This window comes from Callorhinus ursinus, unplaced genomic scaffold (genome assembly GCF_003265705.2).
Source record: "Callorhinus ursinus isolate GAN/ISIS: 27379988/994484 unplaced genomic scaffold, GSC_fseal_2.0 scaffold13, whole genome shotgun sequence".
Lineage (NCBI taxonomy): Eukaryota > Metazoa > Chordata > Mammalia > Carnivora > Otariidae > Callorhinus > Callorhinus ursinus.
The window spans coordinates 16,991,363-17,017,957 of record NW_027397075.1 but is presented as its reverse complement, the minus strand read 5'-3'; the positions used below and the strand labels follow the sequence as shown (position 1 = coordinate 17,017,957).

Here is a 26,595-nt window from a genome sequence, read left to right as displayed (position 1 = left end):
AGTCTTTTAAAAACAACAAAACTTTGACTCTGTGCTTCTGCTCGTCACGGCTGCACGCACACACCTGCCTTAGAGGTTGCTGCTTAAAGCAACGCCTTTCTGTGCATTCACAATACTGCGTCCTTCACTCCTCAGATTTCTGCGGCCAGCACAACACCACAGCTGTTGCTGGTGTCGGTGAGGAGCAGCTTCTTTGTTAATCCAGTGACTCCTCTCCAGCCCACACCTAGACCTTTCTAGAGCATTTGACTAGTTTGCCTTGAAACTGGTCCTTCGACTTCAAAAACATTGCAGACTCTCTTTCACTGTTGGCTGCTCCTTAGGCTCCTCCCCGTCCCTGTCCCTTTAATAAGGGCATGTTCCAGAAGATCTCTTTGTCTTCCCACCCCCCTCTTTAGGTTCTGATGGTGGCCAGGCCTGGGCTAGAGCCGCAGGATTGATCTCCTAAGGCTTCGACCTTCATACAACTGTGTGTGTTGCTCGAGTACCTTACAGGCAACATGTCAGAAGTAGAATTCCCCTCCACTCTCACTGTCCCCGCAAAGTCTGCTTTTCCTCTTGAATTCCCAGTCTCCGCGAGGGGTTGCCATCTCCCCAGCCTGTCCAAGCCAGACCATCAGAGTCAGACACTGAGGAGGGACGCGTCAGGCAAGAAGCCAGTGTCCACAGTCTTTACAGATGTTGCTGAACTAGGAAGAGAAAACCTGAACGTGATTTAATTCCTAATATTCCCCGTTCATCTAGGGATTGTTGAAAGAAAAGCTGATACTTTTTATTATCTGCTTTACTGCCTCGTAGAAATTAGATTAGCCTTGGGCGCCTGGGTGGCTCAGATGGTTAAGCGTCTGCCTTCGGCTCAGGTCATGATCCCAGGGTCCTGGGATCGAGTCCCGCATCGGGCTCCCTGCTCTTTGGGAGCCTGCTTCTCCCTCTGCTCTCTCTCTCTCCCTCTCTCTCTCTCTCTCTCCTCTGTCTCTCATGAATAAATAAATAAAATCTTTAAAAAAAAAATTAGATTAGCCTTGAAACTAGAAAACTCTTATTTTCGAAATTCTTAGCATTGAAATCTAAATCCCAAGTTTTATTTCTTCTCTCTGAAGAATAGAGAATTGATTATGAATAAGTGAACTGTAACTTTTCTTAAAACCCTAATCACAGAAGGGTTTTCATTAGATTGTGTATTATTTGTATTTTTCACGGTGTGTACATATATTTGGTTAAATTTATGGAGTTTTTTTTCACCAGCAACCAGTGGAAGGATGTTTCCATAGGTAACTTTATAAGTATTCGTTTTTAGTGAAGGATTGTTAGGAGATATTTATGGAAACTTAAAATGTTAAGATTCAGTTTAATGAAAATACTACACTATTCAATTTTATTTGGGAAGGTACTGATATTTTTAACACCATCTTAAATTTTAAATTTACTTGAAAACAGTCATCAGCTTTCACTTGTATACATCTAAAATTAGGCTTTTAATAAACTAGAGCTGTTAATTAGTCTTTTTCAAAGATTTAAGTACTAAAAATAATGTTAATTTAAATACCCCTTTAATGACTTTCATTTACAACTGTCAGTAGACTAGATGATTTGTGCCCTAAATTCTGATTATGAAATGGTTCTTCCTTAAGGACATTTTGCTACTCTGATTTTAGATCTGTCTTTTCATTCATGATCCGTTTTACCCATTTGAATTATCGTGTATTTTGTGCCTAAATATAAAGTGTTTCTCACCCAGCAAAAGACATAGTTATTGATTACTGCCCATAAGAGGCAGGGAAACATTGTTGATATTGAAAGTACTTATTTGACTGGAATTTTATCTAACAGGGTCTTGAAAAATGCAGTTTAAAAAATATTTGAAAGAAAACTGGTGTTGCAGAGTCAGCCATATGTTTAAACCTAATTCAGTTACCAGTTTATGATTTGTTAAGTTACTTGCCCTCTTCAAGCCTCATGAAGTTGAAGATATTACTTGCCTTGCAAGGTAGTTTTGAGAATTAGCAATACCCTTTATAAACATGTAGCACAGTGCTCGGCATCTAGTAAGTGCTTAATGTCAACTGGTATCGATTCTGTTTAAGTTCACTTACAGAATAATAATTTAAAATTAAAGCAATTTTTAGACTGAAAATTTAAAGCAGCCTCCAAATAGCCAAGTGCTAAGGTAGATTCTGTGTGTGCCAGATAAAGTAAAGAATGTTTAGTTTTAAATACATATTACTTATCGGGCTGGTGAATTGATAAAATACATTTTTAAATTATAGATTGGGGAAAAAAATAGGGAAGACCATTTTTCAGGACAGACTTAAAAGTTCATCAAGTCCTGGGGATGAGGAGTAGGTAGTCTAGTCAATAATACTGTGATACACTTGCGGTGGACATTTTGTGCTGTGTATATAGTGGTAGATTCACCGCTGTGCGGCTGAAACCAATTTACAGTTAGTGTCAACTGAACTTCAGTTAAAAAGAGAAACATATATGGGGCGCCTGGGTGGCACAGTCAGTTGAACTTCTAATTCTTGGTTTTTGCTCAGGTCATGATCTCAGGGTCGCGAGATCGAGCCCCGCGTCAGGCTTCACACTCAGTGCAGAGTCTGCTTGCGACTCTCTCTGCCTCACCCCCTCCCCCCCAAAGAAAGAAAAGTTTATCTGCTAATGTTTAAATAACTTTTTTATAATCTTACAGAGACTCTAATAGAGTGCTATACTACCCAAAAAGTAGCCACTGATTACATGTGGCCATTTAAATTTAAACGTAAAGAAATTAAAATTACATTTAGAAGTCCAGTTCTTCAGGTGTCCTAGCCACATTTCGAGAGCTGAGCAGCCACATGTGGCCAGGGCTTCTGGGTTAGACGGTTTACACATGGTTTGAAAAGTGCTTCCTGGGAATAGTCACTCTTGTGATTACCTTTCCTCTCAAAAGTCGGAAGTCGTAGAGTTCTTTGCCCTTAATCTATAGTAGTAGCCGCCACTGAGGAAGTGCCAGTCAAGTGTTGGGCTCCATGCGAATGCTCCGCCTTCATCATCTCATTCTTCTTTTTTGTTTTTTAAAGATTTTATTTATTTGATAGAGCCAGGAGCAGGGGGGAGGGGCAGAGGAAGAGGAAGAAGCAGACTCCCCGCTGAGCAGGGAGCCCGAGGCGGGGCTGGATCCCAGGACCCTGAGATCCCATGACCTGAGCCAAAGGCAAACGCTTAACCAACTGAGCCACCCAGGCGCCCTCCTCATCTCATTCTTGTATGTCATCCTCATACAAAAAATCCCATAAGGCAGCTACCGTTCTCTTTAGTTTATCGTTGGAAAACTTGAGACTTGGATTAAATGAGTTTACTGGTTTCTGGGAAACAACCTAGAAAATGGCTGAGCCAGGACTTGAACCTGGTCTCTCTCACTCTGCTGCCCCTGTTTTTAAGGCTTTATTCTCCGCCACTGCGGCCCCTTCCCTCTATTGCACCGCTTCTCTGCTGTCCCCCAAATATCTCAGTAATCACTTGTGAGCATCTGTTGCGTTCCAGGAATTGTAGATGTTTTTCTCATCCTGAGAAGAACCCTGTTAGGTGTATATTAATCTCCTTTTCTAGATGAAGGAACTGAGTCTCAGAGGAGTGAAAATGAGGTGCTGGATACATGAAAGCTTGTGACCCAAGCTTGCCTGACTGTGGCGCCTCGTCTCTTTTTGTTACGTCAAGTAACAAATAAATATAAAAATGCACATTCCTCATGATGCTGGCCAACTTATACAAACTCAAAATCCTGATTGTTAATTTTTATTTATATGAATTGACTTAATCAGACCAAAAAATTCTATGATGGACACATACTTTTACTCTTTTTTAATCTTGAGAAAGGGGAATAGAATAAATGCTACCCTGAAGCTGACGTCAGAGCACCGATTTCCCCGGAGATTGCCTGGACTAATGTAATAATCTTTTTTCAACATACCACTGTAAACATGATTGAGATCTGCAAAGGCATTCATATCTTATTTTTAAAGTTTTTATATCCAAAGAATTTTATCACTTGTTTCACCTTTTTCATTATTAGATTATACTCTATTTTGAAAGAATAATTACGTGTGAACTTCTTTGTTTTAGGAGGCAGTTCCCATGTTATACTCAGCAGATACTTACGGAGCATTGTAATGAAGTGTGGTTCTGTAAATTCTCCAACGACGGCACTAAACTAGCCACAGGATCGAAAGATACCACAGTTATCATATGGCAAGTCGATCCGGTATGTACTGTGTGTGTGTGTGTGTGTGTGTGTGTGTGTGTGTGTAGACTACAAAAAGGTAATTCGTCATCTAATTACATATGTTTTAAGGGTGCATATATAAATGTCTTCTTTCTTTAGAGCATTTGTCTTACGTCTTCCTGCGTTTTCTAGATGGTATATGTAGATATATAGTGTGTGCTGGTTTATTCCTCAGAATAACTCTGTGCGACACTCACCTCTCTTGTTTTCAGATCAGGAAACTGAGGTAGACATTAAGTGCCCAGGCTCTCAGAGCTAGTAAGTGGCAGAGTTAGACTCAAATCCGGGAACAGTTGTACTCCAAACCTGCTGCCCTTCATGCCCCTTGCCCATTTTATCTTTGTTAATATTCAATTTACCATTCTGTCACAAGTTAGGAAAGACCCATTACCGTTTTGCCTTCTGAAATCTTTCATTGTCTTGTGTGATTTGTGGAACTTCTGTTAAACACCCCCTCCACCTTATGTACAGAAAGTACTGTATTCTGGATTTAAAATTCTGAGTTCTCTCTAAAATCAGATGTTTGTCTTTGTTTATAACAAGATGACTTAGAGATTTGTAGAAATAAGTATTTGTTTCTTTTAGCCAATGGAACATTTATTGTCCTATCAAAAGAAGTACATGCCTCTACATAGGTTAAGGAGAAATATTTGGCTTAAGTCATAACTAAATAATCTTACTTTAAAATTTAGAAATAGAATATGATATTAGTCCCAAATAAAGTTGTGGACTCCTACATTGAAATAAATGGAGAAAACAGACCATAGAAAAAAATATTTTTTTAAAAAAAGAATCAGGTGGGGCGCCTGGGTGGCTCAGTCGGTGAAGCGTCTGCCTTCGGCTCAGGTCGTGATCTCAGGGTCCTGGGATGGAGTCCCACATCGGGCTCCCAGCTCGGCGGGGAGCCTGCTTCTCCTTCTCCCTCTGCTCCTCCCCCTGCTTGTGCTCTCGATCTCTCTCTCTCTCTGTCAAACAGATCAATAAAATCTTTAAAAAACAAACAAACAAAAAAAAAAAAAACTATGCTTTATTACGATTTCTTTTGGCAGCAGTATGTAACGGCGCCCTTCATTTAGCACACATTTATTGAGCGCGAGCTTATTTGCGGCCTCACCATGAGCTCATGATAGTACCGTGTAATTGTTCTGTGGTGGGTGCCACAGGGGCTCAAAGGAGAAACCCCCCTGGAACTGGAAAGTAAGACAAGTGAGTCCTAGCAGAAGAAGGAGTGAACCGTTATCGAGGCAAAACCAGTTTCTACTGGCCCCTGCAGGACACATGGAAAAGGTGGCTGGGGTTTGGGCAGTCCCAGGGAAGAGGTTACACTGTGGAGTGGGAGGTGAGGTTAGCGGAGTTGGTAGCCACCAGTCAAGGAGAGGATCTTGTATACTTGGCTAAGGGGTTTAGACCAGAGTGCTTTTGTCAGAATAGTGTTACGTGTAAAGGGCTTTTGTGGCCAGATTAGCGTGGGAAACGCAGGGTTAATGCTTTCATTCCAATCTGAGATGCCATGGACTTTAGAGTGTAGTATGATAGTATTTTATTATGTCAAATACTATTTGAAAAACTTAAAATTGGGGATCTTTTTGAGTATGTGTTTTGTGTGTATGTTTTTTAATGGATAGAAAACAGAATACATGGAGAAGGACCTTAAGATTTGAGGTGATTGACACACCTGGTGGCTCAGTTGGTAAAGCGTCTGACTCTTCGGCTCAGGTCAGATCTCGTGAGATGGAGCTCCGTGTTAGGTTCCGCACCTACTTTAAAAAAAAAAAAAAGATTCGAGGTGATGTGATCCCAATGCCTGGTTTCTTTTAACAAGTTTTCTTACCTTTGCCCTCCCCCCCCCAAAAAAATTTTACCCATTCCCAACTCAAAATCTGAGCACAGTTAAGTGGATTCCATGAACATGGTATTTCCACTTGAGCTAGGTTAGTGTAGAGACACTGTACTTGTGAAGATCTAGCATTCATATCCCCATTTATTTTCAACATTATTTTATTACAGGATTATATTAATGTGCTGAAACAATTAGTGTTTTAGTTAAATACTTCTGAAGTAGTTTATCTTCAGCTTAGAAGAAACTGTTTGTGTGGATCCAAAGCACCACTGTGATTGCACCCATCCAAAAGCCAGGACGTCCTGTTAAGTTACATCAGCCTGTGGCCATGCTCTGGACAAACAGCCCCACCTGTTAGCCTTCTCCTGGGGAGGAACCGGAAGTAGTGGTAGTGGTAGCTAGTTTTTGTCAGACATGGCAGATGGACTAAGTAATGAAATAAATGATAACCGTAGGGTCAGGTGAAGAAACGAGGCACAATATCCATTTGTCATTGACATTTCTGGCAAAAAAAAATTCCCATTCTAGTTTTATCAGAGGAGTTCCAGACCCATTTCTCTCTCTCTCTCTCTCTCCTTTTTTTTTAAGATTTTATTTATTTGAGGAAGAAAGCACGAGTGGGGCGGGGGCGGGGAGTAGCAGACTCCTGTCTGAGCACAGAGCCTAACTCGGGGCTCCATCCCAGGACCCCAAGATCACCACCTAAACCAAAGTCAGATGCCCAACTGACTGAACCAGCCAAGCACCCCTGTAGACCCATTTTTAATTGCTTCTAAGTCTTGGCCATTAGAATTCCACAGGCCCGGTACTGGTCTCAGTCAGTCTTTGACCAAAGTCTAACACTTAATTCATCACTTTTTGCCACCTTCAGCCAGCTCCCTCTTGCTCTTTTTGCTGCGCATGTCTGTCCTTTACCCACACAGAAACCTGCAGTTTGTCTCTGCACATTTCTTGTCTCCTGTCATACGTATTTTATGTTCCAAGTACATTCTGATCTGACGTCTTTCAGTGCAGACTGTTAGTTTTGGAATTCGTTTCTTGCCTTAACTCTAATGGCTCTTGTCGGCTCTTTAGGGGTGTCCGTGTCCCCTGTCTGTTCATTCTGATTCATCTTCCACATCGTCATGCATGTTCTCCTCCTCAAACCAAATACTCTGTTATGTACTCACCAGCTTAAAAATCTTGAGCAGCTCACCACTCACAGGGTAAAATTGCACCCCTTAGCCTCAAGCAAAGGTGTCCACTTCTGTGAGAGGCCAGCAGCCCAGGCACAGCCCCCGCTGCCGCTCACCGTGGCAGACTCCATCTCCTTCCATCTCCTTCCCTGTCTTGTGGGGCAGGGGAGGAACACTTAACCTTCAGGTTATGAGACTGGGCTGAGGTACTGTTGGTGACCAGTGCTAATACTGAGGAGCACGAAGCGGCAGTGCTGCTGGTGGGAAGGGGGCATGATGCGGATGCTCGGGAGACCTAGAGTTGGCCGCTCTGCTCCAGCGTGTGTCCCCAAAGGAAACAGAAACACAGATCTGCACAAAAACTTGTCCGTAGTCCTAGCTGGAGACAGGCCAGACGTTCATTGGCTGCTGAGTGATTGAACAAAATTAGGGTATTTCCGTAAAACGGACTGTCGACCAACGAAAAGGAGTCAGATACACACGCTACAGCGGGTGAAGCCCAGAAACATTCCACTGAGCTAGAGAAGCCAGTTCCAGAACACCCCCCCCGCCGGGGTACGGTCCTGGGTGTGAAATGTCCAGAACAGGCGAATCCTGGAGGAAGGGGTATGGGGGTTGCGAAGCCATTGCTAACCAGTGTGGGCTTTCTTCGTGGGACAACGAGAAAGTTCTCAGCTTGGAGAGCGGTGGTGGCTGCACAGCTCCATGAACACTCAAGGTCATGGGGTTGCGCACTCTGAAGGGTGAATTTTATGGTGTGTAAGTTAAGCTGTTTTCAAAAATAAGTAAGAGATCGCTCTTGGTACCCCGGCTTTCGGTTTCCTCAGAAGCCTTACAGGCACGAAGCCTGTGTCGTCTTCACATTCCATCCAGCACACCGTGCCTGGTGTGTAGTAGGTGCCTACTAGGTGTTGCAGCATGAGCGAGGCTTTACGAAGCCAGCTGTTGGGGCTTCAGGTCAGGGGAAAATGAGTGAAATCTGTAAAAACCTCCTGAGATTTCATTACATCATCACCGTATATCCTCGCAGCTATTTCAGTTCTTTTTTTTTTTTTTTTAAAGATTTTTATTTATTCATTTGCGGGAGAGACAGAGAGAGAAGAAGCAGGGGGAAAGGCAGAGGGAGAGGGAGAAGCAGACTCCCCGCTTAACAAGGAGCCCGTTGCGGGACTCGATCCCAGGTCCCCGGGATCATGACCTGAGCCGAAGGCAGACGCTTAACCATCTGAGCCACCCAGGCGCCCTGCTATTTCAGTTCTGATGCCAGAAAACCTTGGACTTTGAGGACTTTAACCAAGTGGTCTCTCTCCCTCCTAGGATACACACCTGCTAAAACTGCTTAAAACCTTAGAAGGACACGCTTACGGCGTCTCCTACATCGCGTGGAGTCCGGACGACAGCTACCTTGTTGCTTGTGGCCCAGACGACTGCTCCGAGCTCTGGCTTTGGAATGTACAGGTGAGCACGTTCGTCCTTGCTTGAGCCTCTCAGTACAGCGTGGCCGTCCTGCACGCACTCCTTATAGCTTGATTCTCACTAGAACACAGCCACTCAGCCGCAGTGACCGGAGTGTGTCCCTCCTAAAAGAGAATTCAGCAAATGGAGCCCAGGTGTCCCCGCTTAGCAACTTAACTGTCAGGCTGAGCACAATAGAGTATTTAAAAGAAGGACGAAAGAGTATTTTCAGTAATGTTGTGCTTTGTACTGTGAAATTCATACTATTTACCATGGCACTTTTACCTCCGAGAAGATTTTACAGTGGTTTCACAGTTTGATGATTGTACGCGAAACTTAACCTTTCAAGTGTGCAAACATCTGCAGGGAACCGGGTCTCTCGTTCTGGTGGCGGCCGTATCGCCGTCTCCTTACCGGGTTTAATACGCTCATCTAGTTTAGGAAAAGTAACGTCTCAGGACTTTAGTAAGGACTCTGTTAACACTGTTTCTAAACCAAAACTTGATCTCTGTCCAGGGTCCCTTTTTTTTTCTTTTTACAAAAATTAGCATTAAGTTCCATTATTTTTGTACTATGTTTTGGACACCTTATAGTTCCAATTTAAAAATTATTTTTAACTTCCTTCCGTAAGATGGCTGGTTGGATGCTGCTCTTTTCATTTTTCTGCCCCGAGGCGAGGGTATGGTCGGGGCTGTGGTCTGAGTATACCAGTGTGCACTGAAGGGCTAGGACTGTGAGTTCGGGGACCTGTACGTGAGTCGGTTTTTACTGAGAGAGTGGAGCTAAAACTGCACAAGTGTGCAGAGGGCAGAGCAAATACTGAGACCCACCTGCGGGCGATACGCCGTAATCCCCGCCCTGCTGTCAGACAGTACAGTCTTCTTATGCCCACTTAACTGCTTATGTTTCAACCCCAGCTTTTCATTAGGAGAGTTGTCAAATACTAAGGAAAGTGGAGTACAGTGGTGACTCTTGCCCACCACCTTAGATGCATCGATGAACATTCTATATATTTTATGTGGACACACACGGAGACGTGCGTACATGGACATCCACGTCCAAAACATTTGGAAGGAAATTACAGCTGCGATGTTTTATACCAAATACTTAAGCATGTATCTTCTAGAAAGTAACATTCCCTCATATAACACGTCCTCATCTTGTTCAGGAACGTTAGCTATCATTCTCTAATCTCTAATGTTCGTGTCATAACTAAAATCCCCAGTTGCTTCCCAGATGTCTTTAGGCCATTTTCATCAAGCCAGTGTATCATCGGTGTTTGTGATTGGGTTCGGGGGGGCGGGGGGCAGCAAAGCCAAGAAGAGAAGAGACGGCTTTCTCGCATTAGAATAGACTGGAATGAATCTGACCTAAAAGACAGAATGGGTTTTTTGGGGTTTTTTTTCCCCTCTCAAAGAGAAGATGTATGGAGTCCTAATCGTCCAGTAGTGGACTCGGAATTGATGGTGGCTGTAGTCTTCCTTTGAGTCAATTCTGAATTTCTGGACAGTTAGAGGGTGTTGTAGCTTAACAGTTTGTGCATTACCTTACAGACTTGGTTTTCAGTCAGTTTGCACATTGCTCCTTATATCGTGAGGTAGTTTCCTATGATAGACTCTCTCATATACCCACCGTCCTCCGCGCAGCAGAAGAAAAGACCATTTCTGCCTCAGCACTTGAGTATTAACATGTGTGAGCACAACGTGCAGACGATTTAGCCACTGCGTGTGTGCTTGGGATTCTGAACTTTTAACTGTTTCTGTCTGGCAACCCAAAAAAGATAAATCGGCAAGACCTATTAGCAGCATGGGGGAAGGTTTTAAAATTGCTGATTTTTTTTTCCAGTATAAAGGGAGACGTCTGGCTTTCTATTTTTGTGCCCTCTTTGCTTTTAGTGCTTGGCCCTGTTCCCTGATCATACACTTTGTTTTCACTTTTTTTTTCCTACTTTTGATTACCCATTTCTCACAGGAGAATTATGCCCATGTACTTTTTATTATACCAAGGGCAGCTATTATCTCTCAGAGCCTGTTTCTAATCCATGAACAAAATGGAATCAAGACTAGATTAAATGGTATGTGTCTACCTTCTAAGTTCGATAACTTAGAAAAAAATAACAGGAGGATAGCTCAGGGTCATAACCAGTAAATAGTCTTTCTGACTTGGGAATCCTGTAAAATATGGCTATATGCTAACCAGTACAAAAGTCCCTCTTTTCTGCACTTTTAGTTGAGATAAAATTAGATACCAGAAAAATAGTTTTCATTTCTCTCTTCCATCTTCCCTACTACATTTTTAGCATCTCAGATACGAGATTTCACACAATTGAGAAATCCTGCACCCTTGCCTTAGTTCAGGGCCCTGGTCTTTCTGTCCATTAATCATGTTCTTGAGGAACTGCTAATTGCAGTCTCTACGGTTTTAGAATAAAATTTGCCAAGAACTATGGACTGAGGAGAAACGGGAACTTGAGGGAGTAGTGCATGTAGCACTGAGCTTCTCCTCCTTTTACTTGGGGAAAATGTGATTTAATTTATAAACGTCATTGAAGATGAGAGTTTTATTAAGGGTTTATCTAGTCAGACCTGTTGTTGGGATCACCTGTGCTGAGTGTTGTTCAGCTCCTGGTTCTTCTCGCTCTTCACTCCTCTGAGCACTGCAGTCTGGTTGGTTGGTTGGTTGGTTGGTTTTTTGTAAGGCCAGTTAGAACAGTTCATTTCTCTAATTAGGAATACCAAACTGACCTGATAGCCCAGTTACTATTTTTTTTTCTTTATACATTCCCTTTAGAAGCCTATCTTGAAGCTGTTAGCCACAGTTTTATTTCTTTGTAGACGGGAGAGCTAAGGACAAAAATGAGCCAGTCTCATGAGGACAGTTTGACGAGTGTGGCTTGGAATCCGGATGGGAAGCGCTTCGTAACTGGAGGTCAGCGCGGCCAGTTCTACCAGTGTGTGAGTACCTCCTGCCCCCGTCCACTGCCCACTCCTTTTGTGGAAATAATTCTTTTATGAAATATATTCTGTGAACACCTACTTAGCTATCTTTCTAAATAAGCACCATCCAATAGAACTTTCTGTGGTTTTTTTTTCTTTTTTTAACCATTTTAAAATGTTTATACAAAGTCTAGACTGAGTTTAGTAAAACATTAAATTATTTTACTAAATATTTTGTTCTCATAAACAAGTGTCTAATGTATAGGATTGAAAATATTGAGTACTTTCTTTTGAGGCTTTAGGATTTGTATCCAAGCTGTGCTGAATTTCATGAGTTGACCGTCTTAAATATGTGAGGACTAAAAGTGGTGATGAGCACTACCAGAGAACCTTCCAGTCTTTATTTGAAGTATCTGCCCCATTAATCTCGTGTTGGTGGGATGATGACAATAAGGAATAGGTGACCAATCTCGTGACAAGGTGGACTCTGCCTTGAACATCGGTCTGGTTGCCGTGTCTCGTGCCACGGCCCGGCTTGCTGCCAGTGGGCACTTCCGCGTGTGGTCTTAGGATTACAATTAAATGAGATCATGAATCCCGTAAATCATTCAACATAGCTGAAGATCACCGGTCATAAAGACCTCTGTGTGGCCGGTACAGACCACCGGCGTCTGGTTGGTAAGCCAGCCGTGGGACTTGTGGAACCTCGTGTCCTGTCCCCAAAGCATGGTTATGAGCCACAAGTTCTTTCCTTCCCCCAGCCATCTCAGCACACCTTATTGGTCTACCGGTGATTTTCCCAGTAGTTTAAAAAGTTATTTCTGGAGTTTCTATCCATGGGCTAATATACTACTTGGGTTTTTTACCTATTTTCCCTTTGTTTCAACGGAGGTATAGTTGACCTATAACATTATGTTAGCTTCAGGTGTACAACATAACGTTTTGATATCTGTGTGCATTAACAATTACAGCCACAGTAATTAGCTGTTCCCGTACACAGTTCACAGTTGTGATGAGGACTTTTAAGAGTTATTCTCTCAGAAACTTTCAGAAATGCAGTCCAGCTGGTCTCCATGCTGTACTTTCCGGCCGCAAAGCCGTTTGTTTTTGACTCCCTGCCTGCAAGATGACCATGTGTGTGTCTGCTGACCCCACTGTCCCCTGTGGTGTTGACACCTTCAGGGCCCGGGACTTGGTAGCTCCCCCATCTGTGGAGTGGACATGGGATGCCTCTCAGAACTTGGAATATTCAACAAGATAATGATCCTTAGAGCTTTGATCTGTAGAACACATTACAAATTTGGTGATGTTTTTAAAATGTCATAACAGTTTCTGAGTTCCATAAAGCTAGAAGTAATGTTTTGCTAATCTTTTCCACAGGACAGGTCCCGATAGCAGGGCCTCACTTAGAACTTAGGGATTCTTTCTCTGTGTGTTTTGTCATCATCTGTGCCTGGTTGCATGTTGAAGGGAAGACAGAGTGTACAGAGATTCTCTCCCCCTCCCCCTAAAGTATTGTTGTAATGAAATTTGACCTATATTCACATTTTCGTGATGAGAAGCACTTATGGAACAATTAAGTCGAGCAGGAAAAAACAAACTTATTACAAAAAGATACTGCTAAGAGATTCTTTTGGTTCTTGGCTTCCCAAGCGCTGTTTCATAATGGGGTTCACAGTGAATTTCTCCCCAGGATTTAGACGGGAACCTCCTTGACTCCTGGGAAGGGGTGAGAGTGCAATGCCTTTGGTGCTTGAGCGATGGCAAGACTGTTCTGGCATCAGACACACACCAGCGCATCCGGGGGTACAACTTCGAGGACCTTACAGATAGGAACATGTAACTATTTTTTTATCTGTTAAATAATTACTTTATCTATATTAAAATGTGTGGTGGAACTCACTATTTGAGAAGAGCTCTTATGTTTTGGTTTGGGTTTGATCTTAAAATGGATTGGTGGGGGCTGCCTGGGTGGCTCAGTTGGTTAAGCGTCTGCCTTCGGCTCGGGTCATGATCCCAGGGTCCTGGGATCGAGTCCCGTATCGGGCTCCCTGCTCAGCAGGGAGCCTGCTTTTCCCTCTGCCTGCCTGCCTGCCTACTTGTGATCTCTCTCTCTGTGTCAAATAAATAAATAAAATCTTTAAAAAAAAAAAGTGGATTGGTGGTCAGGGGGTGCTTCGTAACCATTAACTCATTTTTTTTTCTTAATTGAAATACAGTCTCTCATACTGATTATAGACAAAATTGCAGTATTTAAGCTAGAACATTTTATATTTTGATAATTTGAATGTTCTTGATTCTTAGTGTGTCGCTTTTAACAGATTATTTTCTGGTTACAGAGTACAAGAAGATCATCCCATTATGTCTTTTACTATTTCCAAGAATGGCCGATTAGCTTTGTTAAATGTAGCAACTCAGGTAAGTTTATTATAAAGATTTAGCTTAGTTCAAAATTTAGTATGATTTTTGGTGTATACATATAGAAATAAATATTTTTACAAATTCCTAAATTTTACTGTATGTGTTTGGTCCTTAAGTTTGTGGGTCAACCATTAATTTATCAGAACGTTGCCATTTTGCGTAAATAGGAATTGAAAATGTTCCATCAGGCAAAGAGATATTCACAGATTACTTTTTAAAATTCTTTTGAATTGAGGAAGAATAAATACGTCTGTTTTCTTTCGCCTACAGGGAGTTCATTTATGGGACTTGCAAGACAGAGTTTTAGTAAGAAAGTATCAAGGTGTCACGCAAGGGTTTTATACGATTCATTCATGTTTCGGAGGCCATAACGAAGACTTCATCGCTAGTGGCAGTGAAGGTGAGTTGTGTGCACGCGGTCGTTCTCGTGGATGGACGGGGGATCCGGGGGGAGCTCTGTGATTGACTCAGTGCATGAGGGTAGCCATGTCTCCAGGCAAATGCAGGGTGTGAGATTGACAATTGTTGGAGTTTTATCTCTCCGGCACACTGTTCTTTTCCCCTTTTTGGAATGCCTTTGCGTCCTCCGGATCGTCCCATTCTGGCCACAGGGAGGTGTGCGTGGTGCATGCGTCAAACCAAGATTTAGTTAATCTTCCGTGATGATGTGCAGAGGTTCGTAGGATCTATGAAGTTAGGGTTAATTATGATGTCTTACCTGAACTTAGACAAATTCGACTCTGGTTAGGACCTGCAGTGTTTCTTTAATGGCCAAAGAGAATAATTTAGTTTGAGGATTCTTCCGGTCTCGGAAAAGCTGAAATTGTAGAATTGTCTCTAGTACTTTTTCTGAATACACGTACTCTCCAGTCTAATAACACCAGTATTCCAGCCAGGCCTGTTCCTAAAGTGGTCAGTCGAATTTAAAATAGAAATTGTTTAAAATACAGGGGTCCCCGGGAGGTTCAGTCGGTTAAGTGTCTGCCTTCGGCTCAGGTCATGATCCCGGGGTTCTGGGATCGAGCCCCGCGTCAGGCTCCCTGCTCAGTGGGGAGCCTGCTTCTCCCTCTGCCGCTCCCCCTGCTTGTGCTCGCTCGTTCTCTCTCTCTCTGTCAAATAAATAAATAAATAATCTTTTAGGCAACACAGATAGGTATTAAAAGTGAGTGTGCTACTAGAAGCATAAATAAGGGCAAATTATGGCAGAATCTCATTGAGCACCTGCTGTATACTGCTCTAAGTGCTACAGCAGCATGTTAGTTACGTCACTTCTAAAAATACTAAATCTAGTTTTACAGCATAGACCAGGGAACTGGCTTCTGTTGGTGATGTTCCATTTATCCAAGATGTTGGCCACCCCTATCTCGACGAGAAATTGATCTCAATAGATCCAAGGATCACAGAGTAACACGGGTTTTCCCTTTGTGTATAAGGTGTGTTTAAGAGTTAGGACAGAGACCTTTAGGAATTCATATGAAGCATAGGAATTTATCTGCTGTTTCTTTCTCTAAAAAAAACAATCTGTCAGGGCGCCTGGGTGGCTCAGTCAGTTAAGCATCTGACTCTGGATCTCAGCTCATGTCATGATCTCAGGGTCGTGGGATCGACTCCGTGCTCAGCGGGGAGTCTGCTTGAGAGTCTTTCTCCCTCTGCCCTGCCTCTGCCCCTCCTCTCCCCTCACGCTCTGTTAAAAAAAAAAGAAAAAAAATCAGGTAAGATTGAGAAGAGAGAAGAGTTGGTTTGTAGGTAACACTTTTGAGAAGTTCACATCTTTCCAAGTACTTTCTCCCAGATTCTGCACTAGCACGGTCCAAGCACGTGAAGACTTCTGCCTGCTTGTTAGCGCTCCCCCGCCCCCAGTCTCTCTCCCAAGCTCCGTTCAGCCCTGCTTCTGGTGGGCTTCCCCTCTTGATTATGCTCCCCGGTCTTTCTAAACATAATATGGACCCTAGAAGTGCTTCAGAATACCTGTGACTGCCATTATCCCTAGTGATGTCAGTCCTTTTATTTTAAAGCCTGAACTAACTTTGAACTAATGATTAATCATTATTAATTAATCAAACCATACTATATTCTGTTTGGGCTAAAAATGAAAAGTGAAGAGATGAGCATTCTCACGACTCAGGTGGTTTAGAATGGTTCTGAAAAATGTTTTCAACACCAAGTGGACATAGTGAATGCATTATGTCCCATGATGATCACATTAATCCATTTGTCATTTATTTGCAGGGATTCTAAGAACCTTCCAAATCCCAAATACATGACTGGCAATATAAAATAGAGCAATTAGGAAACGTTTTCAAAAACGTTACGTCATTACTCAAGCTTTTTCACTGTGCGGGCAGTGTGTAGAAAACCCTGCTTTCTTTTTTACCGCCACACAAGCCGTGGGGTCTGTGGACCGCGGCAGCCAGCAGAGCTCAGTCAGCAAGCCTGTCGCTCTGACCCTGACCCCTGCGAGTCCGAGGGCCTGCTGCCTCTCCAGCAGACACTGTCCTTGGGTGTGTGCTCACAAAGCATCTACCCCCGGCGGCGGGCAGGTGTCCGGTGTATTCATACTTTTCACTGTGATTTTCTTTGTGAACTTAGTTCAAGGGGAAGCGTAGCTAATCTGTTTTGTCTTTCTCTGCTTTTTTCTTTTTCTGCTTATTTCATTTTACGCAAGGAAAAAGTGACTGAACGACATACACCTTCTAGGAAAGTGTAATTCAGTTCTTCAGTGAGTGTGTCAGCTTTTGCTTTTCGTATGCACACACAACGCTCAGAGGGAGTCCCAGCCTTTCATGTTCACGTTAGACGCTTTGAAAGCAGGACGTGTTCTTTTACCACAAATGAGCTGCTGCTCAGCACGCTGAGGTTTGCTCGGTGGGAAGCTCGTCCCCCGGGAGCTCCCCCACTGGCCGCTAGTTGGCGGCTCGCCTTCAGGTGGAGCACTTCTGTCACTCACGCAGGGTGTGCCTTCTGTTTGAGAAGTGTCACCTGGACGTAGGTCCCTCTTTACAGTGACGCGCACTGTTTACTCTCTGCCAGGCTCTTTCCCAAACTCTTGCATACGCAAACTGATTTTACCCTCACGCCATGTCGTGTGCAGATGAAGGACCACCCAGAGTGGGTGATGTGTCCACAGGTACCGCGTAGCCGGTGGTGGAGGGCGGGTGTGAGGCGGGTCGTCCGAGCGCCTCAGGCCCCCTCCCCGGGAAGGGCAGAAGCGCAGCACCCACCTCGTGGCGGCGGTGGTGAGAATGACATATCAGTCACTGAAGTGTCTAGCGCCTGGGGCGCGGTGAACCCTCCGCAGAGGTGGAGCAGTTGTCTGCGTGATAGCTGCTGTTGGATTTGGACACATCGTGGTTCCATCACCCCCCATTTCCAGAGCGTTTGTCGCCTCTGTCCTACATTTGTTTACCTTGAGAGATCTTGCCTGTGATCCATTTCTCGGGTATTAAGAGAATATTGCAGACTTCGTGATGACTTGAGAGCTAGTCAGTCACCTTTAACAGGGGAACCGTATGTTTTGTTAAAATGGCTTTTCTCATAAGGGAATTTATTAAACTACACACGTATTAAGTTCTAAAAATCGAGTACTATGTTCTGTGTGTGATGATGAGCAATTTCAGATCAGTTGGCTTTGTTGAAGTACAACAGCGCCCTGACCTCTCTCCGAATTCCTGTTTATCCAGATCACAAGGTTTACATCTGGCACAAGCGTAGCGAGCTGCCAATTGCGGAGCTGACAGGGCACACGCGCACAGTGAACTGTGTGAGCTGGAACCCACAGATCCCATCCATGATGGCCAGCGCCTCAGACGATGGCACTGTTAGAATATGGGGACCAGCACCTTTTATAGACCACCAGAATATTGAAGGTAACAGCACCGCACGCCATCCGCGCGCTTCCTCTGGGTGACACGTGGCCCGGCCTGTTGGGAACTTTTCAGTGTGGGCTAGAATTTACTTCCTCCCCCATTCAGAGATTGTACTCTCTCCACAGGAGTTTCCGTAACCTGACATACAGGGGTGGGTGTGTGTGTGTCGGGTGCATGTATGGTGTGGGTGCGTGGGGGGGGGGGTGTGGTACACGTGTGTGCACTTGTGTGGTGGTAACATTGGGGAAGATGAATGGGAACGCACCACCTCATTTACAGCTGCGTAGCTGTGTAGTTTTTTTCAGCTCAGCAAATCTTGAAAATCTCACTCCATGATGCAGGAAGCATTTTATACTTTCACACCCATGAGAACTAGCTAATATTACAAAATTTGGACAACTTCAGACCGATTTGCTCTTGAGCATACACGCCCGTAACACCGTGTGGCCCCTGGCCCCAGGGCACTGTGTGTGACCCGGAGAGAGGACGCTCCAATCTGCCCTGCGCCTTGGGCACGCACCAGGCTGTCCTGCACAGTCCTGGGGGGGGGGGTCCACCCGCATTTCTGTGGGGGGGACACGGAGTCGCCGTCCCGAGTCTGCAGGGTTTTTCCATGAGGATCTGGCTCGGTTGAGCAAGACAACCTGTGCTGGAGGGAAGACACGGTGAGAAATTTTATGTAAAGGACGTACCGCTCTTCTTTCAAACAGAGCAAGTGAAATATTTGGTTTTCTTAGAAGGAAGCAAGTCCCCCAGAAAACAGATGACGAGGTTTTTGTTCACCGCGGGTCCCACCTAGACGTTTTAGTGAGAAAGAGCGGCCGCAGTGAGGTGAGAGTCAGCGTGTGAAGAGGACACGGGTGATGGATTTGAGACCCGCTGCGCAGTGGTTCAGAGCCTGAAGGGCCATCCTGTGTCTGCATCACTGCGGGACGGGCCAGCACGCCTCTGGGAAATCCGCCAGCACCGAGACCCTTTGCCTCCGTGTGTTGTCCTGTTCAGGTTTCAGCGCCCACTGTCAGGGACTGACGTGTTACAGATCCATAACTGTGATTACGTGCGTTTCTCTTATCAGTCATTTGGAAGTTACTTCTTCAAGGAAGCGTATTCGATTTGAAATATTAGGTAGATAGTAAGAGATTTACCTGGTAAGCGGATATACTTCAGACCCAGCTTTGAGCTTATGCCTCTACGGCCGTGAAGTCAAAGCTGCCGCTCTGTTGGTATTGGGTGGATCAAGTCGATGTGGACGCACGCCGCGTGGGTGAACCTCATCTGGCGCCCTTGGCAGATCTGGTCCAATGCAGCAGCTCTGCTTTGTGTTTTTGCAAGAAGTTCATTTATACCTAAAACAGGAAAAAAGTGTCTTCTGGGTTCTTTTCTCCCACTTGAATTTTTTTTTTTTACTAATGAAAGTAACGCCTGTTTGGAATAGACATTTTGAAAAATATAGATGAGGCTGAAGAAAATGACATTCAAAAATCATGACACTCTAAGATACTCTAAGTCTTTTAAGCGAAAATATTTGATTCCCGTTTCAGAAACCCATCTGCTGACCTTTTATTCTAACAGTAGAGTTCCGTACTATATCGTTTTGAGGGATGCGTAAAGTAGAATAGGATCAAGCAGACACACGCTGCAACGCGGACGAATCTCCAGAACAATATGCCAGGTGCAAGACCCGGATGCAGAAGACCACTTAGTGCGACCCCGTTATGTGAAATGAGTGGGCAGGTCCATGGAGACTGAAAGTAGACCAGTGGGGTGCTGAGGGCTGCATGCTGCCATTTGTGTATGACTGCTAGCGGGTGACGAGACGGTTGTCCAGCCCTGTGAATGTGCCCGTAATAGCCACTGAACTGTATCCACGAGGCTTATTGACCCGTTCCCGAAAACACAGTGGGAACGTGCCACAGAACGTGGCACAGGCTGAGCAGACGAAGCACGTGGTCCCAGGCACCCTCCTACCTTGGACCGCCAGATCGTTCACTCCTCTTTCCTTTTGTCGTCTAATCATAAAGATCTGCTGTTCCACAGAACTACTTCAAGGTTCATTTTTAAAGTATGAGATTCTAATTTGATTATTCACTTGGGTTCTCCAATATTCAAAGTAATGAATTTAAACTGTAATATGCAGGCTAAGTAAGACACAATACGGACGCATTGTTCTAGAGGTTATGATGGAAAGACCAAGAACTTGCTGTGGTGTGATTGTTTTCAGAGGTAGGACAGTTTGTAATGTCATGATGCTGATATATTAAAACTTTCTAACTGGTGACTTTTTTTTCCCCTCCCCTTTTCTCCTCCCCCCCACCCCCATCCCCGAAACACATTTCATCCTGTCTTCATTCAGAGGAATGCAGTAGCATGGATAGTTGATGGCGAATGTGGAGCAGACGACTTCTGTTTAACTTAAAATTAGTCGTATTTTAATGGCTTGGGATTTGGTGCAAACAAACATGATTGATAGCTGGACAGACATGCTCGTCATGAAAAAAGAACCATTTCTGAAGCCCGATTGGGGCCAAACATTTACACCTTGCTTCATAGTAACCAGTTGAGATGAAGCACGTCGTTAGAACGTTGTTGGACACCATGTTGAATTATCCCCCCATCGGTTGTGAAGAACTGTGCTACATTCAGGCTTACCCATTGAACTCAGTATATATATTTTTTTCCCTCCTGCCTTTTGTCTGGTGGGATACCATTCTTGTTGCTCTTCTGTGTAATGAAGTTTAAATGCTTGTTTGGAAAACTTTATTTAACAGTTTAGAAGGCTTGATAGAAGGAGTGCATTAGTCTGAAGAGTATACATTGGATAGGAAAGAATTTCCTTCTTTTGTTTCTCCAAAATCTTTCCGCCTTATTTAGCTTGAGATCTTTGCAGCTTGGTTCATGGATTCTAGCCTTGCCCGTTGCGCAGTATATACTGATCCAGATGATAAACCAGTGAACTATGTCAAAAGCACTCTCAATATTACATTTGACAAAAAGTTTTGTACTTTTCACATAGCTTGTTGCCCCGTAAAAGGGTTAACAGCACAATTTTTTAAAAATAAATTAAGAAGTATTTATAGGATTAAAGTGACTTCATTTGTATACATTTGGAATCTAAACCAGCTTCAAAAAGTTTCCTCTCTGATGTAGATAACGCAGTATAACTGATGCTCTTCTACAATCCCACGTGAGACTTGCCCAGAAACAGTGCTTGGAAGGACATTGCACAGGGAATCCAGAGTCATACCGTGAAGGTTTCCCCCCTTTTGTTTTATTCCTGAAGGAACAGCAGTACCTGATGTTGAAGAAATTCAAGATTAAAAAGAGAATTTTAAATCTCTGCCAACAGGAGAGATCAGTAGTCCACTTAGGTTCGCACCAAAGCACGTTCCAAGTTGTTCTCGGCTTGGGAAGGTGTTCTGGTGCGATCCAGCGGGAGCGTGGCGATGAGGCATAACCACTGGGGAAGTTCCTAGTCTACTTGAGCTTGTCCGAAGAATTCAGCAGGTTCGAGACAGACCACAGACCGAAACTGGGTTTAAAACCTCACAGTCCTTGATCTTAATGGCCCTTGATATTCTGACCTGTAGAGATACATAAATTGACAGAATGCTCCTTCTCAGTTTTCCGGATATTGCCATACTGAACCTCATTCTATACTGGTGCTGTGGGTAGTCCTTGCCTCCCCTCCCCCTTTAGCTTAAGGAAAGGTCTCTTTTGTGGAAAAGCACTTTTAACCCTGAGAATTTCACATTTAGAATAAGCCAAAAGCCTGATGTTCACATTGTGCTTTTAAACCCCGTAACAGCTGAATGCAGCCGACTTCGTCTCCTTGAGACTCCCTCCCTCCCCTTCTCAGTAGAGGCTCCGGGGGGACCGCAGCTGTTACGCTGGGAGGAGGAGTGGGAGTACCCCCGAGATAAGATTCTGGTGAAGCAAAGGGCTTGTACTAAGTCCCCTTTGGGGCCCAGCCAAGCCTGCCATCTGGTCTGTCACCGGCCTGAGTTGGCGCCCTCAGGACCCAGAGCGGGGAAAGGCTTGGGTGTCAGGAACTGTCCCGTGGGCGCGGGGCAGGGTGGCCGCAGGGAGAAGCGGGGCAGTCAGGGAGGGGAGAAGAAAGACAAACACATTTGGCCTTAAACTAGCACGGGTTCTCCCAAAAGCTCATAGTACAAGAAAGTGACGGACCGTGGTCAGCAGATTATTTTATCAAATTGGTATGTAAAAGATTTCTTTAAGCTCCATTTTGCAGAGACCACCACTTAGAGAATCAAGAATTCCTGTTTTGATACTTCTGAGTTACAATAACTATATGTTACAGTTTATCTGGTACTTCATTTTTCTTAAATTACTTTTTACTTTGAGCTTGAATAAAAGTCTTCATTGGTAACTGTATATAATTAAGTGGCAACTTCTCTTTACCTCAGTGCAGTTAAACCCATTCGTGTTTTCAGTGATTCGCTAAACCCCGAAGCCGTTAATGTGCCCCAGTCTCTACGGAAACGTCCGCATGATCGGTGGGCAGAGAGGGGCGGCGGCGGCACTGAGCTGATGCAGTGGCCCGGGGCCACCGCTGACGCCCCCTGGGAGCCCTGCCTGGCCCGCAGTCTGTCCCGGGCTTCACCCAGCCAGCCCCAGATGGGAGTTTTTCCGTGAAAAACACTGTTTAAAAAGGGGGGGGGGGGGGGGGGGGGGGGGGGGGGGGGCATAGAGGTGAGGCGCATTTTACAAAGAGCGTAACTCCCCTAAGTTAGCGGAGTGACAAGGGTGCCCACAGAGCAGCTGAGGGAGCGCACTCTGGGCCCCCGGGCCACGCGGGGACTGTGCTAGGCGAGGTCACCGTGAAGACACCTAGGACGGGCTGAGCCGTAGCTATAACCTGACAGCCTCTGACGGTGCCGCCGTCCGTAGGCTCAAGAGTGGGGACACGGGCAAGCCAGCACAGGGTACTAACAAATGTGTAAACTGAAAAGTACCAATACTTTTTGCACATAGATCAAAATAGAGGAGAGAATTTGGGCTCCAAAAATCAGGTTAGTAGGCTCATTTCCATGTGCTTAAAAATGTTTCTGTTGTTCATCGATTTAAGGGGCTGGAGTGAGTATGAAATTAAATGTCTTTTTCCTCCAAACAATCGGTTCCGGCTAGTACAGCGTTGGACTTGAGGATCAGGGCCGGGGGGGGGGGGGGGGGAAGGGGGGCGGGGGGGGGTGGGGCGGGCACAGCTTTCCTTCTGGGCCTCGTGTCATTAGTGTTCGTCCCGACTCCATTTCTGCTACTCTTCTAGGCCAGGCGAACACGTTGTGTTAAACCAGGTAAGTAGTCTAACCAGGAGATTTGCAGGCGTCCCGACACATGGGCCCATTTTAGCGGGTGGGAGAACAGACAGGGGTTACCTAGCTTTAAGTACGAACGAGCTGATTAAAGGAACCTGCTATTTGAGAGGGAAACAAACAAAAAGTCCCAGTTTAGGTCTGTATTTTCATCTGCACACACCCCCGGAGAAATAGGGCGGTTTCTGTTCTCGGGCGTGTTCTCCCTCCAGAACGGTGTTCTGTGACATTAATAGAAAACCCTTCTTTCCCACCCCTCCCCGTCTTGAAATTTTCTTTTTTAGGCTGTTGTTTCCTGCACTCGAACTGACCCTATCACCTCTGCTCAGTGGTAAATAGACCGCACATCTCTTGAAAGGGAGCTATCTGAGTCCGTTTCTATGACAGCAGAAGAATGGCTGCTTTTGAATGGGGAGGAAAGAAGACCTTTCTCTCAATATCCTTTGTGTCCCATCTCCAAAATGTATAAACATCCTGATTTCATTTTACGTCAGTCTGTCATTTAGACCCCAGCAGCTCTTTTGGCCTTTTTCTCCAGAATTTCCTACTTGGCATTTTCAAAACCATATCTGATTTCCTAGAAACGGCTAACTTTAAAAGAAGTGGTGACTTTGCATTTATTTACACTTAGACACTTTCTAAAAACAGGGTGAACTCAATTGAAGTTCTCAGTGTTGTTAAGCTATTGTTACAGTAGGTGCCCTATAGTTGCAGAAACAAAACCTGTAAAAACCCATCCCCTGTCACTTAATCCAGATAGGCTGGATTTACTGAAACTAACAGTATGAAAATGTGTGTGTGCGTGCGCGTGCGTGTCGTGCGTCTGTGTGGGGGAGAGCGCTTAATCCATGAAAAGTCCTGGAAGCCGCTTTCTGGGTTCTTGTCGATTTTACTAGTCTCGTGCACGTGTGAAGTGCCCTCTCTTGAGTTTAGGGTCTGGTTAATACTGGTATATTTTTATAAGATTCAGATGTGTCCCCATCTTTAACTCAAGCATTTTCATTATCAGGGTCACTGTGCTAAAATCGAATTGCAACATTTTTAGGCACAGATGGAAAAAAATGTCATTGGCTCCTTGAAAACGTGTGTGTATGTGTGGTGAGGGGATAGATCCACAGGAGCATGTTTGTACTTACAAACCAAGCTGGAGAGATCGCGAACAGGACTTAAGTGCTGATCTCAAGACACCTAAATTGTCAAGATTTCCATGGCATTGTGATGGAACTGGCTGACACATAGAGCTTTCGGTCTGTAATAACTATTTGCTATGGACGGATTCAGTGTTTCAGAGGATTGTGTTCTTAAATTTGGGGGGTTCTGGGTTTTTGGTTCTTGGTTTTTTTTTAACTGCCTCAGATTATATTTAGTAGTTTAAATTTCTTTGCTTTATTATTTCATTAAAGCATAAAAACTTCAGGTCTCTGATATTTATTTTCACTCGTTCTAATTATTTACAAAACACCCTGTTAACTTTTATTTTATAAATGTGTAGTTACATTAAACGTCTTTAAAATTTTGTTCAATTGAAACCTCCATTAACTTTGATTTGCTTTACTGGGGTTTTGTTTTGTTTTGTTTTGTTTTTAATACACCTTTTCCATGTCTGTGCGTCGCACCTACCCAATCGTTTGTACCCCCTTCAACCCAATAAACAGAATGAGTAAGACGTTGTGCCGCGTCTCCTCGTGTCCGTTCATCTGAGCGATCGGTGGCACCGCTTCCAACCTCAAACAGCTGACTGGCTGAGTCTGACTCCCACATACCTACCTGGAGTTTTCAAGTTGGTATCAAAGGAAGAACCGCCTCGTGGTTGGCATGTCTTTTTTTTTTAAAGAGCAGGCGTGCCAGGGGCGCCCGAATGGCTGAGTCGGTGGAGCGTGTGACTCGACCTCAGGGTCGTGGGTTCGAGCCCCACGTTGGGTGTAGCGATGACTAAGGATTTTCCCAAAAATAAAAAGGGCAATTTTGCCATCATGGATTAGTTTAGGAAAATTTAGGGAACACTTACGTTTTCTTTGTATTTTAAAGACTTACTTATTCAGAGAGAGAATCAGTCTCAGACTCCCCGCTGATGTGGGGCTCGATCTCACGACCCTGAGATCACAACTTGAGCCAAAATCGAGTCGAATGCCCGACAGACTGAGCCATTCAGGTGCCCCAGGAACTTGCATTTTAAGGGAATCACGTGCCTGCCCCATCTTGTTCAAAAATATTACTGTATCTGACATTATGCATTAGAAATTGCATATGTTGACTAGTAAATATACTTTGAAATTAAAATTTATTTCCTCATGAATAATTATGTAGTTCTTTATTTTTAAGATTTTATTTATTTGAGAGAGCGCAAGAGCAGGGGGGAGGTCAGGGAGAAGGAGAAGCAGGCTTCCCGCCAAGCAGGGAGCCCGATGTGGGGCTCGATCCCAGGACCCCGGGATCACGACCTGAGCCGAGGCAGATGCTTAACCCACTGAGCCACCCAGGTGCCCCATTATATAGTTATTTACAGATCTCCTTGGTGAGGGCCACCTGGGTGGCTCAGCTGGTTAAGCATCCAGCTCCTGATCTCAGGGTTGTGAGTTCAAGCTCCGCTTTGGTCTCTGAGCTGGGCAAGGAGCCTGCTTAATTAAACAAGATCTTGGAGAAAGCATTGAGTGTGTACAAACCCACAGCACATTTGTGTTTGTGAGAAAAGGGAAAGAAAATCAGTTGTCCCAGTTGCCCCCTTTAGGAGGCTTCCCTCTAGGAGCAGAGTCCTGCACAGAAGGACTGTCTTCTGAAGTCTGTGCTGGGTGGGCAGTTGGCGGGAGTCTGCTGCGGCGTCCTGAGGAACAGGTGGGAGAAGTTTTTCCACTTGTTTTCTTTAAATACGGCTGTACTCTGCAGACTTGGAAACACTATTCATCTACATTAACCTGTCCTGCCAGACCCCAGGACCAGGGATACAGAACTTCCCAGCCTTAACAAATCCCAGAGTAGGGAGCTGTATTTGGGGGGGTTGGGGCAGAGGGAGAGGGAGAGAGAATCTCAAGCAGACACCACGCCCAGCACAGAGCTGGGGGTGGGGGGGCGCTTGATCATGACCCGAGCGGAGATCAAGAGTCAGATGCTTAACCACTGGACCACCCAGGTGCCCCAAGAGCTGTATTTTAAAGATTTTATTTATTTGAGAGAGGATGAGAGAGAGCATGGGAGGGGGAGGGTCAGAGGGAGAAACAGACTCCTCGCCGAGCAGGGAGCCCGATGCGGGGCTCCATCCCAGGACCCCGAGATCATGACCTAAGCCGAAGGCAGACGCTTGACCAACTGAGCCA

The 26,595-nt window shown here is 44.6% G+C and overlaps 1 protein-coding gene across 3 annotated transcripts in view; it reads left to right on the top strand.

The window, feature by feature from the left end:
- Nucleotides 1-24,955, top strand: part of WDR26 (WD repeat domain 26) — a 37,017-nt gene extending 12,062 nt beyond the window's left edge. For 2 of the 3 annotated variants that reach the window (XM_025878027.2, XM_025878025.2), the window contains exons 6-13: nt 4,102-4,240; nt 8,594-8,734; nt 11,566-11,685; nt 13,361-13,506; nt 14,007-14,085; nt 14,359-14,488; nt 17,769-17,954; nt 20,308-24,955. In XM_025878027.2, coding sequence (XP_025733812.1) covers nt 4,102-4,240; nt 8,594-8,734; nt 11,566-11,685; nt 13,361-13,506; nt 14,007-14,085; nt 14,359-14,488; nt 17,769-17,954; nt 20,308-20,333 — 967 coding nt within the window. In that variant the 3' untranslated portion in view covers nt 20,334-24,955. The remainder of the gene's footprint in view (nt 1-4,101; nt 4,241-8,593; nt 8,735-11,565; nt 11,686-13,360; nt 13,507-14,006; nt 14,086-14,358; nt 14,489-17,768; nt 17,955-20,307) is intronic. The other variant, XM_025878026.2, reaches the window with a different exon arrangement.
- Nucleotides 24,956-26,595: the final 1,640 nt, after the last annotated feature.